The sequence below is a fragment of the Ctenopharyngodon idella genome, chromosome 3 (genome assembly GCF_019924925.1).
Source record: "Ctenopharyngodon idella isolate HZGC_01 chromosome 3, HZGC01, whole genome shotgun sequence".
Lineage (NCBI taxonomy): Eukaryota > Metazoa > Chordata > Actinopteri > Cypriniformes > Xenocyprididae > Ctenopharyngodon > Ctenopharyngodon idella.
In genome coordinates this window covers 52,414,945-52,432,486 of record NC_067222.1, presented here as the reverse complement: position 1 = coordinate 52,432,486, position 17,542 = coordinate 52,414,945, and the positions used below count along the sequence as shown (strand labels likewise).

Genomic DNA, 17,542 nt, shown 5'->3' with positions numbered 1-17,542 from the left:
TGACCAGACTATTGAGTCAGTGAGTTGAACTGTATCAGTTGTATTCATGTAAAATTTGCTGCAGTGATGAGCACAAATGCACAGATGAGTTATAAACTTAACCCTCAAGAGTAACATTACATTTAAACTAAAGTCTCATTACACTGAATTTAGCACAAACATGCAGTTCAGATTATAAACCCTTCCTGATAATCACACTGATATCACTGTTTGTTTTGTTCTCTACACAGGCTATGTGGGTGTAATCTCACTGGTCAGTCCTGTGAAGGTTTGTCTTCAGCTCTACAGTCATCAAACTCTGTCCTGGAAGAACTAGACCTGAGTAACAATGGCCTGCAGGATTCTGGAGTGAAGCTTCTTTCTGATGGACTGAAGAGTCCAAACTGTCAGCTGCAAATACTGAGGTATTTAAGAACATATAAGAGATAATTTACAAACCCAATTCCAAAAAAGTTGGGACACTGTACAAATTGTGAATAAAAACAGAATGTGGAAGTTTCAAATTTCAATATTTTATTCAGAATACAACATAGGTGACATATCAAATGTTTAAACTGAGAAAATGTATCATTTTAAGGGAAAAATAAGTTGATTTTAAATTTCATGGCATCAACACATGTCAAAAAAGTTGAGACAAGGCCATGTTTACCACTGTGTGGCATCCCCTCTTCTTTTTATAACAGTCTGCAAACATCTGGGGACTGAGGAGACAAGTTGCTCAAGTTTAGGAATAGGAATGTTGTCCCATTCTTGTCTAATACAGGCTTCTAGTTGCTCAACTGTCTTAGGTCTTCTTTGTCGCGTTTTCCTCTTTATGATGTGCCAAATGTTTTCTATGGGTGAAAGATCTGGACTGCAGGCTGGCCATTTCAGTACCCGGATCCTTCTTCTACGCAGCCATGATGTTGTAATTGATGCAGTATGTGGTCTGGCATTGTCTTGTTGGAAAATGCAAGGTCTTCCCTGAAAGAGACGACGTCTGGATGGGAGCATATGTTGTTCTAGAACTTGGATATACCTTACAGCATTGATGGTGCCTTTCCAGATGTATAAGCTGCCCATGCCACACGCACTCATGCAACCCCATACCATCAGAGATGCAGGCTTCTGAACTGAGCGCTGATAACAACTTGGGTTGTCCATGTCCTCTTTAGTCCGGATGACATGGCGTCCCAGTTTTCCAAAAAGAACTTCAAATTTTGATTTGTCTGACCACAGAACAGTTTTCCACTTTGCCACAGTCCATTTTAAATGAGCCTTGGCCCAGAGAAAATGCCTGCGCTTCTGGATCATGTTTAGATATGGCTTCTTTTTTGACCTATAGAGTTTTAGCCGGCAACTGCGAATGGCACGGTGGATTGTGTTCACCGACAATGTTTTCTGGATGTATTCCTGAGACCATGTTGTGACAGTATGGTTTTCCGGCCTTGACCCTTACGCACAGAGATTGTTCCAGATTCTCTGAATCTTTGGATGATATTATGCACTGTAGATGATGATAACTTCAAACTCTTTGTAATTTTTCTCTGAGAAACTCCTTTCTGATATTGCTCCACTATTTTTCGCTGCAGCATTGGGGGAATTGGTGATCCTCTGCCCATCTTGACTTCTGAGAGACATTGCCACTCTGAGAGGCTCTTTTTATACCCAATCATGTTGCAATTGACCTAATAAGTTGCAAATTGGTCCTCCAGCTGTTCCTTATATGTACATTTAACTTTTCTGGCCTCTTATTGCTACCTGTCCCAACTTTTTTGGAATGTGTAGCTCTCATGAAATCCAAAATGAGCCAGTATTTGGCATGACATTTCAAAATGTCTCACTTTCAACATTTGATATGTTATCTATATTCTATTGTGAATAAAATATAAGTTTATGAGATTTGTAAATTATTGCATTCCTTTTTTAGTCACAATTTGTACAGTGTCCCAACTTTTTTGGAATCAGGTTAGTACAGTCAGCCAGTCATAGTGTTTGTAGATGATCTGACTGTTGATGTATGTATTCTGCTCTCTTTCAGCCTTACTCACTGTAATCTCACTGTTCAGTCTTGTGAGAGTTTTTCATCAGTTCTACAATCCTCAAACTCTGTCCTGAAAGAACTGGACCTGAGTAACAATGACCTGCACGATTCTGGAGTGAAGCTTCTTTCTGCTGGACTGAAGAGAAACTGTAAGCTGGAGATTTTGAGGTAAATGGTTTTCCTTAAAATAATTAACAAAATGCTACCATAATACAGTTTTTCTCAATCGATTTGATACATTTGTCTAAACTCAGGTCACTGTTCTCCAATAGTTAACACAGTGATTTGAACACTTTGTAATGAGTGAAATGTGAAGGCCAAGTATTCTAACCATACTTCAAATTTGTCCTCTGCATTTTAATCCATCCAAGTTAGTGCACATACACTAGAAGCAGTGATTATAATAATATTGTGGTCAATAAAACAAAATTCTTTTGATTATAATTAACATGACAATGTGCACAAAACTAAACTAGCCTAAATTCCTGTTTATTTTTATTTATTTTGATCCAACTATCACTTACAGTCTATTATGTGAAGAACATGCAAAATGGTAATGTGAAAGGACTTTATTATATTACCATTTTTGATAATTATACATTATCAGCGTAACAGTGAAAACTAACACCATACTTCATAATGACATCACCCAAGGGTAGCATGTACAGGGTGAAACGCAACGGTCCTAGTATTGAGCCTTGCAGTACTCCATACTGAACTTGTGATTGGTATGACATCTCTTCATTTACTGCTACAAACTGATAACGTTCAGATAAGTATTATTTAAACCATGCCAATGCAATTCCACTAATGCAACATAATTTTTGAGTGTATTCAAAAGAATGTTGTGGTCGATAGTGTCAAATGCGGCCCTAAGATCTAGTAACACTTACAGAGAGATACAACCACGATCTGATGATAAGAGCAAATCATTTGTATCTCTAATGAGAGCAGTCTCAGTATTACGATACGGTCTAAATCCTGACTGGAAATCCTCACAGATACCATTTCATTTTAAAAAAGTAATATTGTTGTGAGGATATTGGCTTTTCTAGTATTTTTGAGAGAAAGGTTAGATTCGAGATCAGCCTGCAATTGACTAATTCTCTACATATTTGTAACAGGGAGTTGGTTTTGCAGCCTTGGCTAAATGTAGTACATGCAAGACTAGATAATGATCTAAGATGTCATCGCTCTGCTGCAGAATTTCAATGGCATCAACATCGATTCCATGTGACAATATTAGATCTAAAATATGATTACGACAATGAGTGGGTCCTGACACGTGTTGTCTAACTCCAATAGAGTTTAGAATGTCTGTAAATGTTAATCCCAATGCATCTTTTTCACCATCTACATAGATATTAAAATGACCATCAATTTAGACTTTATCCGCAGCCAGTACTACCTCTGATAGACAATCAGCAAATTATGTATGGTGGCCTGTATACAGTAGCCAGCACAAATGTCAAACGGGGTTTATCACTTACACTAGATAGTGTTACAATATCACTTACACTAGATAGTGTTATATATTTGAAACTAGACCTCTGAGTAATACTGAAGATATTAGTATGAATTACAGCATAACCATCGCCTTTTCCTTACAGACAAGGCTTGTGTTTATAACAGTATTCTTGGGGAGTAATTTATTTGTCTGATTTTAGCCAGGTTTCTGTCAAACACAGCACATCTAGGTTATAATCTGTGGTCATATAATTTACAATAAGTGCATTTAAAGAAAGGGATCTAATATTCAACAACCTGAGCTTCATCATTTGTTCATCTGTATTATATCTGTTTTTTGAGCATCAATTAAATTTTTACCCTTAATCCCTTGGGGTCTGAGGTGTTTTGGGGTCCCTAGCGATGTTTTGACATGCCCTGACATTTTTGCTTATTTCAGCTACTTATAACATGCTATTGGCCAACATGTAATTTTGCTGTATTCAGCACAATCTCTGCTACAATAATATGTGAACAAAATGACGTACATGTTTGCATTTTTTTATTTTTTTAAGAAAATAAAGATAATGCATGGTTTGTAAGTTTTTGGGGAAAAAATGTCACCGCAATAAGGCAGTAATGCACATACTGAATAGCTGTTCACCTCACCGCGTCTCAAAACAATGGACAGTACATGAATCTGACTTGATGCATTTTTTTCTTTTGAGTTGATGCAGGCATTGACTGTTTGCATGGATCGCCTCAGAATTTGCCTTTGAATAGTGCACGCTCTCCGTGGGCATGGCCGTATTAGCAGATAATGAGCTGACACGCGAACGACTGACATCTCTCTCTTTTCAAACAGATTAAATAAACGGAATATAGAACATACATAATATATATTTGTCTTCAATTTGACTTAGATTATTTAAAACCTGGTTTCTTTAGATATGTCTCATGTTTGTGTGACAAGTATTCGCTAAGTTACAGTTCATCTTCTGACAAGTATCAGAATGGATTTCATTGAGAGAGAGATCACACATCATGTTAGATTTCTTTATTTAGCAAAAAGCACATTTTGTTTTTATTGTGAGTGCTCCCAAATAAAAGTAGACACTTAACAGTTTCAAATGATGTATAACAGTTATCTGTATAACTGTTTTATTCTGAGTCTTTTTTGCACTGATAAGGAAAAAAAGAGAGGTGATATCACCGGCGCGACCACCGACCCCAGGGGGTTAAAAGGTATTAGGAGTTTTTTGTATTTACTAATTTTGGGGAATAGACACAGTCTCTATGTAGTGATATCTAGGTGAAAGTGTCAGGTATTGGTGGTGGAAGGATGAGGACTCAGTTGCAGTGAGGATGGGTTTTTTATTTAATATATAAAAATAAAACAAAATCAAACAAAATTACCCCGAGAGGGAAAACAGACTTGAACTTGACTTGACTTGACTAAACTGGGAAGAAACACACAAGGTAACATTGAACGACAACGATCCAGCACAGGACTGCAAACACAAGGAGAATAAATAGGAGAGCAAACAAGGCAGGTAACGAGGGAGGACAGGTGGGGCAAATCAACCAATAATGAGGTAACCAGATGGGCGGGGTCAAGACAATAGACATGAGCACATGGCACAAATAAACACATGACAAGCCATGTGCTCACACCAAACAAAAACACAAGCACATGGCCAATGAAAACAAAATCACAAGCCATGTGCTTACACAAAACGAGACATGAACACGCAACTATGAAAACTCATAAGCTACGTGTTCACACAAAACAAGACAACATGAGAGCACGCAGCCCGTGAAACACAGACTGCGTGCTACACAACACGAGACAAAAACACAACATGAAAGCACGCGGCAGGTGGAAACAAACTGCGTGCTACACAAGACAAAACAAGAGACAAGAACGCACGGCAAGTGAAACTACACTCAACCGTGCGCTCACAATAAAGACAGGACAGGGAGCGCGAGTGTCCGAATCCCGACACAAAACCGAAACCAAACTAGACATGAGTGCTGGGATCCGAACGCCACGCCCCCAACATGAAACAAGGCACGGAGACAAGAGAGCGCACGGCTCGAGAACTCTCGAGACCTGTACGCTCACACAAAAGACAGGACAAGAACAGGAGTGTCAGAGCTCTGTCACAAAACCAAGAAATAAACTAGACAGAAGTGACAGAACCCTGACAGAAAGAGTGTCTATGTGTTGGGATTTATCTGACTTTTGTGAAGTGAGACAGCTGGCAATGAGTGATTTACGCCTCAGAGATTATGTTGGGATTAAAGGTGTAACCCTTAAAGGATTAGTTCACTTTCAAATAAAATTTTCCTGATAATTTCCTCACCTCCATGTCATCCAAGATGTCCATGTCGTTCTTTCTTCAGTCGAAAAGAAATTAAGGTTTTTGATGAAAACATTCTAGGATTATTCTCCTTATAGTGGACTTCAGTGGCCTCTAAACGGTTGAAGGTCAAAATTACAGTTTCAGTGCAGCGTCAAAGGGCTTTAAACGATACCAGACGAGGAATAAGGGTCTTATCTAGCGAAAAAAGATTGGTCATTTTCTAAAAAAAATGTAAATGTATATGCTTTATTATAAACAAATGATCGCCTTCCAAGTGCTTCCACCAAAACCGCACTTTCGTATTCTTCAAAAAGCTTACGCTGTATGTCCTACACCTTCCCTATTCTACTTACAGAATGAACGCAGTGCCAGTTTCGTTTTTTTTTCCATAAGTAGAATAGGGAAGGTGTAGGACATACAGCGTAAGCTTTTTGAAGAATATGGAAAGCGGTCATCTGTTTATATAAAGCATATACAGTTGTATTTTTTTCGAAAATGACTGATCGTTTTGCTAGATAAAACCCTTATTCCTCGTTTAAAGCCCTTTAAAGCTGCACTGAAACTGTAATTTTGACGTTCAACCGGTTGGAGGCCATTGAAGTCCACTATAAGGAGAATAATCCTGGAATGTTTTCATCAAAAACCATAATTTCTTTTTGACTGAAGAAAGAAAGACATGAACATCTTGGATGACATGGGGGTGAGTAAATTATCAGGAAAAAATTTATTTGAAAGTGGACTAATCCTTTAAGCTCATAATCGTAGTAACCATAATCACGTCAAACTATGTGGCGTATTCTGATTTTAATCGAAATAAACAGGCATGTAAATACCTTAATTGCATTATTCCCGCTCTGACCAAAGTGTGCAAGTGCTTGGACATACACGGATGCCGTGTGTTGTTCACACAACTCATGAATGAAATCTGTGACATTATTCTGAAGTGTTCTCTTGTCCAAATCACTAAACTCTGTCAAAACAACTCAGCACACAGTCTGCTCTATATCTTCATCCAAACGGGGTAAAGAACACCGAATGATATCTAGTACGTCCATAAAAATGTATTTTAAATTTGATGTGAGTAGTTAAAAACAGTGGCCCGTAACATGTATACTACATGCCTATCTGAGTCTGGTATAACCTTATTTATTAGCGAATAATCAGAACAATGAAAATTGCATTTACAGTCAAACCAAACATTATTTAGACATTTTTGATATATTTCTACTAGATGGTGCAGGACACTATAGTTCATTTCTGTAAGTAAGGATAGCAAAATAAAGTGTGACATATTATACCCAAAATTTCTTCATACAGTGGACTACCAGTAAAATGTATAAAAAAAATTGGGACCAAGAAGTACTGACACTTTGACCTGACCATGTTTTACTTAAGTGTTATCTGACATAATTAAGTTTTTTTTTTTCTGACACAGTTTAACTCTGAGATCTTGTCATATTTTATTACCAGTTTTTAACTAGAGTGAATAAACTGTATTAATGAATGAAAGGTTCAAGGTGTCTGAATAAATTTTGGCTTGACTGTAAACTGGAGTGAAGAGTTCTGCTCGTGTCATGTAAACACCTTACTGCAATTAAGACCTTACTCGGATTATTAGAAATAATCCCATTTTTGGTGCACATGTATATGTAGTCAATGGTCAGTTTAGCCAGTCTGTCTGCTTTCTGACTTGGGCTCCAGTTAGTTAAGGTTCAACTCTAAGACTATGTGCCATATTACTAGAGAGAAGAGTGGCACCATCACAGGAGGGTTAGATACCATCTCTTTTCAACAGGTCAGGTCTGCCCCAAAAACTTTTCCAATTGTCTGTGAACTCTATATTATTCTGCGGACACCACTGAGACAGCCAGCCATTGAGTGATGGCAGTGTCTCATCACTCCGACAGAGAGAGGGCCAGAGAAAATTTGTGTCTGACATGGTACATGCAAGTTCACACATCTCTTTAATGTTAATTTTAGTGATCTCCGACTGGTTAGTTCACCCAAAAATAACATTTCTGTCATTAATTACTCCCTTTGTCATCTCAAACCCGCAAGACCTTCATTTATCTTCAGAACACAAATTAAGATATTTTTTCATGAAATCCAAGAGTCTTTTTTATCTTCCATTGAAAACAACGAAATTACCACACGCCAGATCACTGACTCTGTATTGGCTCCTGCGACACGCGTCATGCGTTGTGGTGCTCACATGAACATGTCAGCAAATTCTGAGCCGGCGTTCGGACGTGAACAAGGAAGCCTGCACTGCGTTCAATGCGCCAACTGCGTAGGAGACTGACAGGGAAGACAAAAATTGTTGAATTAAGTCATTATTTTTGTTTGATTTTTTTTTTTTTTTTTTTTGATTATTTAAACAATGTTTTTACTACTTCTCTGGACCTTGGATGTGGTAATTTCATTGCTTTTGAAGGGAGATAAAAAAAAACCCTCTCGGATTTCATCAAAAATATCTTGTGTTCCAAAGATGAACAAAGGTCTTGCAGGTTTTTTGGGTGAAATAACCCATTAAATTTGCTTTGATGTCAGGTGCTCTGGCTCCCGGCAAACATGTGACTATGGTGGCTGGTGTCTCTATTTTCACGTTCCTTGTAATAGAATCACCAATATCTAGGGCACTTTCAAAATGCTGTGTGTTGTGTTAAGAGATTTAGATTAAAGCTAGTGATGTCAGATTAATGTAATATTAGACAATATCAGATATATGGTAATGAGTAAGTTATATTTAGCAATATAAACAACAAGGAATGATAGTAAATAGAGATTCAAAACAAAGCTATATGGAGCTACAGATGCAAGACACTCAGCAGTGAGGCCACCTTTGCTTGTGAATTATTTGAATAAAAGATCAAAAGAATAAACAATGCAGAATTATTTTCACAGCAGCTGTTACGTACTACACCTTCAAAGCAACTGAGCGTAACATAGAGAGCGACACCTGTTAATGAATTTTGCCCAGAGTTCCGTCTCCTGCTCCCACAAACACACAACGCAACGAAGTGTCGAAAATGGATAATGTTTATTTTAAATAAGGGTACGTTTTCTCTTGTTTGTGAACGGAAATAAGTAGCTCAGGATCAGTGGGTTTAGTCAGCCAGAACAACAAACAGAAGAGGTTTTCTAACTAATTTTTAGACGTCTTTCCTAGAAGTAAAAGAGTAAAATAAGAATTACAATTCTTACCTCACTGCTGACCAATAAACAGGAAAAAATGTATAATTAAACAAATAGACAATCAGGGGTGTGTTTCCCAAAAGCATTGTTAGCCAACTATGGTCCAAAGTTCTATTGAATTCTATTAGTAATGCTGGAACTTGCGATGATGGTTGGCTTTGGGAAACACACCCCAGTCCGTTTAAAAAGAAAATTGCAACTCATACATTTACGGGCCTTTACCTCTAACAATTCAGTCTCCTCACAACGAGCTTTAACAAGAATAGGAGCAGAACACAGCAAGCCGGCAATGGCACACACCAGTCTGGGAAAACACATACACAGGCGGTACAGCATGAGGAAGCAAGAGAGAGAATTCTATGAGCAGGCTTCCCACTCCGCTCATATCCACACACTGCATCTCATTTCGGAGGCTGCATCCTCCAGAGGTCGCATTTGAAGGCTGCATACGTTATCAAGGGTGTCTTATTTCAGAAAAATAACCGTAATAAAATTGACTGTTTATTCCTCATGAGGTGTAAAATACTGTAATTTCTTTCTTACCTTAAATGAGACCACCACAATGACGTATGCAACCTTCAAATGCGACCTCTGGAGGACGCAGCCTTCAAAATGAGACGCAGCTATAGAATCACTTTGGCTCCGCCCATGAAAACAGCGGCACCTGATTCACTCAAATGAGTGTGGAGCGACAGGGGGCGAGAGAGAGAAAGAGAAAGAGAGAGTAACTACACATGCACACACACAACTTGCTCCAAACAATATATGAATGAAACCCAAAAGTTACTTTCAGACGCCTTTGGTCATGTTTACCATATTTGACTACCTATATACAATTTATTTTAATTCCCTAACACTCACAATTGTTTCATACTCAACAGATTTCTATGAAATAATCAGTTCACACAGAGAACATGGTCTTCTTTAGTATTCACTAGGTTCATCACAAGAGCAGGGAACAGCAAAGAAATCTATGCCACAATGTGCATGTGTTCTATGCTACTAGTTTTAAATATATATTTAGAATAAATGACTGCACCAAGGAGAGCGACATGGTTTCAATAAAAAAAGCATCAAGTCATTTTGGCAAAGATGGTGATGCCTTTGGTGCAGAGACTGAAGCTTGATGATCAATGGACTTTCCTGCAGGACCGCCGTCCCAAAATATACATCCAAATCTACTTAAGCTTGGTTCAGGGATCAGTCGTAGTATGTTCTTGAGTGGCCTGTACTCTACCTTTTCAGGGCATCCCTTGTAGCAAATCAGCATGCAGTATATCTGGTTGCCATGACAACTAGACATGGAGAATCAAGCTCAAATGGATCAGTTGTCATTTTTAAAGCTCATTCTACAGAAATGACCACTTCTGGAGTAGCAATATGTCTTAAAACTAATTTCCTTTTAAACATTTATGTCATGATATGAGAAATTTAATTTTCCATCTTTTGTCTTACCATTAAACAATCCTGCAAGTTTCCTAGCTTAAAACGTCCTTCTCAAAGCCTTTGTTTAATCAAGCTCCAAATGCATATGATCACCTCCTGAGAAGATATCAGGTGTGTTCGACATCGGCTGCGGCTGGATGTAACCGATCGGCGAGAGTAGCCACGTGTAGGCGGGGAGGAGCTGAAAACAGACGTGAAGTCGGACACTTTCTGCTTCTCGTAGTGACGCTCGCACTGCGTTTTCATACTTTATCACAGCTGAAGTGAAATAAATGCAATATTTGACTAATACACTGATGTTTCAGAGACATTTTCATTCAATACTTTATGTACTGCTTACAGCGTCTGTTTTTACAAGAATAAAGTTCAACATAAGCATATATTATTTAAATACCAATGTAGTGGATTCTACATTTTTTTCAGTTTTATTTTGATAAACATGACACAATATAGCATCACGACTACATGAAGAGAGCTTTAACTTATAAAAACAGATTTGTGAGCATTAGTGGAACTGAAGGCGTGACAATAAACACGAAACACACTTGATCGTTGTCATGTGGTGAATCTGGCCAATCGTGAATCAGCTGTGTCGTCATCAGAGCTTGTGCAGCTCCTCTTGAGAAACTGCACTGGCTGACTCAGGCGGCTGATCTCGAATCGCTCTCGCGGTACTTTGAAGCGATACATCACAGTCACATGGCGTCGCCGCTGTCTCAAGTCAGACAAAATTTCTTACCGGCATGCACTGCATCAAGTCAGCCGCCGAGCGGTCTGTCCGTCTACACCAGTGTTGTGAAATATTCAATTCCTGTGAGAAACTGTTCTAATTGTTGGAGTATACATGAACATTCATAAATTCATAAATGTTTTGAACTATGAACAAATGAACGGAATGGAATTTGTTGGTTGCTCTTCTGATCACAGCTTGTTTTATAGATTATTTCGATCAGGTGATAAAGCCGAAGGGATGTACGCCCCATTTATACATCTGTTCATATACTCTATATAATTCATTGAATGACTTTCTTTCCACATGCTTTTATGAGAATGATGGTTTTTGCTGTGTGTAACGTTAGGGATAAAAAAGATCAAGCCAGAGCACAACAAATCATCAAAAAGTCAGATGTATCCAACTATATGTTCAAATAAAGATTTTGCAAGAAACTGCAAGATTTTGATTCTTAACATTTGCTTGCATCAATTCATGTTTTCTGTATGTTTAAGAATATATATTTACACAATTATGGCTGCACACTGAGGACAAATATATATTTATAATATATATATAATTTGCAAGTTATGCAAATACAATTTCCATTAAAGCTCTAATTGTCATATTATTGATTTCTGTGAAGCTGCTTTGAGACCATGTGCATTAAGAAAAGTACCATATATAAAAAATTACTTTATTTCAAATTTAAATAGAACTTGCTTAAGGAAATTCAGCAAGCTTTAAAGTTTAACTTTCTTTAAATAAAACCTTTGTGAGAAGTGAGTTGGCACTGAATTTTTTCAATAGTATTTATATACGGTATTCAGTGTCTTTCTTTGATATAGCATATGGTGAAAATGTTCAGTTTTACCTTGACATAAACGTTGGGGGCAAATTGATTCAAGAAGCAACTTATTTATTTTTTGGAATGTCATATTAAGGAAAAAAGTTTTCAACACTCAAGCTTAAGATGCTTGACAAAGCCTTTTTTACTGGCCTGGAAACTCAAAAGTATCTTTGTCTTCTGGTCTCTCTCCTCTTGATTTGTGTTTAATGCACAGGAGAACAACTGTAAAAAACATCTCTCAGCTGCTCAGAACACACAGTTGACAAATGTTTTCAGCTTTTGTAGTTCTGGTATTTGTTCTTGTATTTTAACTATTTAAAGTTCAAATATTGTAATATGCTAAAATATTTTATTACTTTAACAGAACTATGTTCATAGAAGGAATCCTGTCTTAATACAGTAACCTTGCATATCATTACTTTCTATGGTCCTAGCTATTAAACGGTTATTTCACCCAAAAATGAACCACTGATTCAAAACAAAAGATTCGTAAAGCTTCGAAGCTTCATGAATCAATGTTTTGAAATTGCCCATCACTAGATATTGTTGAGCAAAGTTGCTATTTTGTTTTGTTTTTGTGCACAAAAAGTATTCTCGTCTCTTCATAACATTAAAGTTGAACCACTGTAGTCACATGAACTGTTTTAAATGTTTTTAGTGCCTTTCTGGGCATTTGAAAGTGTAAATTAACAAACGTCTTACAGGTGTGGAACAAAATAATGACGTTAATGATGTAATTAATGACAGAATTTTCATTTTTGGGTGAACTAACCCTTTAACCCTCATAATGTGTTTGGTTCTTGTTTACACTCATGGGGTTTGGGGGTCAATATGACCCCAAGCATTTATAGAGTGATTGTATAAAAAATTCTCATTTTAATGAGACATATTATATATCTTTTTTGTTTGTTTGTTTACTTCTCATCTATACATTTATGATGTGTTTTGGGGGAAATGAAGTACTTTTTTTACCTATTTACTGAAAAATTCCTCAACACCATTAAGGCCAAAGTATACTTCAGGCATCCACATCCACGCACCGTCTGCATTATGTAATTTTCGTCATCAGGAGAGTTTGCAGTGCACTTACAACGATGCATGCGCAAGATAAAGACAGCAGAGATGGAAGAATCCATTAGGTGGTAATATGCAAAGTACTTTGTGCAGTTGTCGAAGAAGAGTGCAGAAGAGCGATACAAACAGTATGTTCCAAACGGGATATATCGCCCTCCAAAGGGCACTTCGGAGTGAAAACAATCATGGCCGCCATATTGAAGGGTCGTCCCAAACCGAAGTGCTCAACACTTTGGGCCACCAGTTGTTTGCCGTCACAGAATGGGTACAGGAGGCTCGGAGTTCAATTTTACATATAAATGTATGTATAGTATTTTTCTATAGTACTGTAATATTTATACGAGTTAGATTTGGTACATTATTATGGTCAAAACGACATTGTACTTCAACAAAAATACTTTACAGCTCCCTTTATCAGTCCATTCAAATGTTTCAAATACAGAGACACAATAGGCCTACTATATGGTGCAATAAACCAACAATAAATAAATAAATAAATAAACTAACGTTAAACAAAAGACGCAGCTTGCACCATCTACTCCTCCTCGATTGTCTCGTTAAGATGAAATAGTTTTTTGACCCCTTCACCCTTCATGCCTTCGAAGCTCTCACTCCGGAGGGTAAACCCTTTGAAGGGATTAGGGCATAGAGATGAGCCCTTCCAAATGGAGCGCAGGGAATACCAACATGCTTGAAATAGAAGGAAGAAAACACTATAATGGACATTACAGTGCTGCCCTCTGATGTCTGGTAGAGTGAAAAAAAACAATTGTACTGCACATGTGTGATCAGCTTTGGCCAATACTGAGCCGGCATTCTGACGTAAACACTGAAGCCTTCACTGTGCTTACTACGGCAACTTTGTTAGGATAATGACAGGGAAGAGAAGAGATTGTTGAATAAAGTCGTTATTTTTGTTTTGTTGTTGCGCACAAAAAGTATTCTCGTCTCTTCATAACATTAAGGTTGAACCACTGCAGTCACATGACTGTTTTAACAATGTCTTTAGTACCTTTCTGGACCTTCAAAGTGTTGATTATATTACTGTCTTTGGACGAGTCATATACCGCTCGGATTTCATCAAAAATATCTTAATTTGTGTTCTGAAGATGAACAAAGATCTTACGGGTGTGGAACAACATGAGGGTGAGTAATTAAAGACAGACATTTTTGGGTGAACTAACCCTTTAAAGCGTTTTTTCAACTACATTTTCAAAAACACTGATTCACTCAATGATGGATGTAATGAAACAAGCTGCTGAAATCATTTCTACTTTGAGTGCCACTTTAAAAGGCTCAGCTGACCAGCAATGCATTGCAGGGGTAATGCTGAAGCTGATGCTTAACCTCATAGAGATCAGTGGCATTGATTTAATGCATTTACCAGCGCTGATGCCATTCATTGGAAATCCCCTTGAACATTAAAAGGATGCTAAGACAGAGATTTCACTTTCCTTGAACATGACAACATTTTTTAACAAACATTAATGACTTACCTTGAAGGACAGATGCAGGTAATCGCATGCGATCAGTCGATCTCTCTCTCTCTCTCTCATTCACTGTCTGTTTAGGCTTGTTAAGTGCTACGGAGCCTCTGTACAAATCACCATGGTACATATTATGTTATCATTACAAACTTATTTAATATTTGGCACACATGCACGAAGTGAAAAGACAAGAAGGGCATAACCTTACGAGAAAAGATAACATGCAAATATCATGGTTGCTGTGTTTCTTGCATTCCTCTGTGGTTGTCTTGTCAGTAGGGCAGTATTAAGGATATTGCAGTTATCATGACAGCCCTATGCTGCAGAATAAAAAACAAGGAAGGGACACAGTTTACAATAAAAGACAAACAACAATCAAGAGTAACAGAAATATGTGCTCAATTTGTTGTGCTCAACTCATTCTAGGAATTAAATGAAGCATGGTGTAATGGAAAGTTTGGAAAGAAACTGATATTGAAAGATGAAGCAGCAAACTGTATTGGGTCTGACAGCAGCTGCATCACAAACTGCAAGTAAACAATTTCATAATGCTCTGTAAATGACAGTTCTCTCACTGTCGGTCATATTCAACGTTGTGTCGAACCAAGACTAGAGGTCACTCTTAAGATTACCTATCACCTTTGATCTCTTCAAAACCAACTCTGCCATGGAGTTCCTCAAGGGTCTGTTTTAGGCCCTTTATTATTCAGTATTTATATGCTACACCTTGGTAGGAGTCATGGATTGGGGTATCACTGCTACGCTGATGATACACACATTTACATCAGCACTACACCTGATTATTATTATTTCTGTTCAGCAGAATAATAACAACATTATTATAGTCTTTGCATCTTTGCTGACAGTCTCTCTGTGCCTTGCATTGAGCTCTCTTCTGTCTTCCATTTTCGTTTTCTTTTTTTGTCTCAATATCTCTGGCACAGTCCTGTTTCCTTTTCTGCTCTGTGTTCAGGTTCTGCATGCCTACACTGCCTGTAAAGTCGCTGCTTCTCAGCTGCACTCAGTTACTTGACTAATATGGAATTAGATTTGTGCCAAATATTTTGAATGTAACTTTTCAAAAAACTAATAAAAATATGAATTAAATGTTAATGAAAAAACTCTTTGAAAAAAAATAATTCACTGTGCCATACTGGTACAAATCCCTCATGTGGCCGGGGTTGACAGCAAGTTTTTGATTGACAGTGAGTTTTTGATTGACAGCTTCTTGAACTGAAATTGAAGATTTCATTGTTATGTTTCAAAGTGCGTGCGTGAGAGTTAGAAATGTTGGAAAGTTAGAAATGTTGTTTTTAAATGTTATTTTTATATTCTTTCTTTCACTACTTTGTAGTGTAAGGTGCAGTAATGTGCCACTGTTGTCTGGTTGAGATCAAATGCCTTATTTACTTTACATTTAAATGCAAGATATAATGTCCAATGTTTTGGGGGAATATTTCTTTCTTTCTGATAATGCTAATTGAACACGAAATTATTTTTTATGAAATGACAGTGAGATCAATTAAAAACGACCACTGGTGTCCAGTGACAATGTAGAAATACTTTATTCCTGTTCTTAAGTATATTTCTACTTTACTGGAGTATAAATGTTTCTATTGACTTCACTTTTGTTACTTTTGTGACTGAAGCTACAGAAAATAACAGCTACCACCCAAATGACTGTGTGTTACTGATGTCTGACTGCTAAACTAATGTGATGTGGATTGTTGTTGTGTGTTTGTAGGTTGTCTGGCTGTATGGTGACAGAGGAAGGCTGTGGTTATGTGTCTTCAGCTCTGAGTTCAAACCCCTCACACCTGAGAGAGCTGGATCTGAGCTGCAATCACCCAGGAGACTCAGGAGTGAAGCTACTCACTGATACGCTCAACCATCCAAACTACAGACTGAACAAACTCAAGTATGTTAAGCATGGATGACTTCTACTATGTTGTAGTGCACTTCCACAATTTACTGAAATCTAATTTACATATATGTAATATAATAATAAACCTGGTAATAATGGTACAAGATACTTCTTGAGTACTGGATGATATACTATTGCAGTTCAACTTGCCTAATCTTTACTGGACAATGATTCACTTAACCGATTGGCACAATAGGGGTATTTTGATGACATACATACATACGGATCAGTAACACTACAGCTGTACTTGGTATACTCAGTTGTCATGTGTCAAAAACCTTGCTTAAAAGGACTACTTGATAAGTATTAACACTATGAAGTGCTGTATAGTTACTGCAGTGTATCATTTTGGTGAGCCACATTTGTTTCACAGTAGTTAAGTAAGTGTCCGTTATGTGTCCACACTTGTCTGTGAGTACAACATAGTTACCATGTATATACCACTAGTAAGTACAGTAATGTGTCATACTAGTTACCACGCATAAGTGCCTGTTATTACCCACAATTGTCTGTGAGTGCTACAGTTACTGTGTATATACAATTAGTAAGTACAGTAATGTGTCTTACAAGTTACCACACATAAGTGCCTGTTATTACCCACACTTGTCCATAAGTACAACATAGTTACCATGTACATACCATTAGTAAGTACAGTAATGTGTCTGTTAGTTACCATATACGGACACTATGAGTAAGTGCCTGTTATTACCCAACACTTGTCTATAGGTACAAAGTACAGCAGTGTTTCTTATTAGTTTCCATGTACATACATGTCAGGTAAGTACCTTGTGTACCTTGTTAGTACCTTCTTTTACCTGTATGTACAGCATAATTACTATATATGTACCAGGAAAGTACACGTACTGTAAAATAAAGTGCTACCAGCCTATTTACAGGATAAAGAAATGACAGTAAGAGGTGATTGTGTCGAGTGAATGTGTGTGTTCCTGCTGAACATTTATCTTGCCTGCTACACTGAGTTTGTATTTTTCTTTATTATCTTTATTACTATCTTCATT

The 17,542-nt window shown here is 37.4% G+C and overlaps 1 protein-coding gene across 1 annotated transcript in view; it reads left to right on the top strand.

Moving 5' to 3' along the window:
- Positions 1 to 17,542, top strand: part of LOC127508735 (NACHT, LRR and PYD domains-containing protein 3-like) — a 62,595-nt gene that overhangs the window by 24,978 nt on the left and 20,075 nt on the right. Inside the window, exons 7-9 of the mRNA XM_051887039.1 lie at positions 231 to 404; positions 2,021 to 2,191; positions 16,344 to 16,517. Of these exons, the coding sequence (XP_051742999.1) occupies positions 231 to 404; positions 2,021 to 2,191; positions 16,344 to 16,517 (519 nt within the window). The remainder of the gene's footprint in view (positions 1 to 230; positions 405 to 2,020; positions 2,192 to 16,343; positions 16,518 to 17,542) is intronic.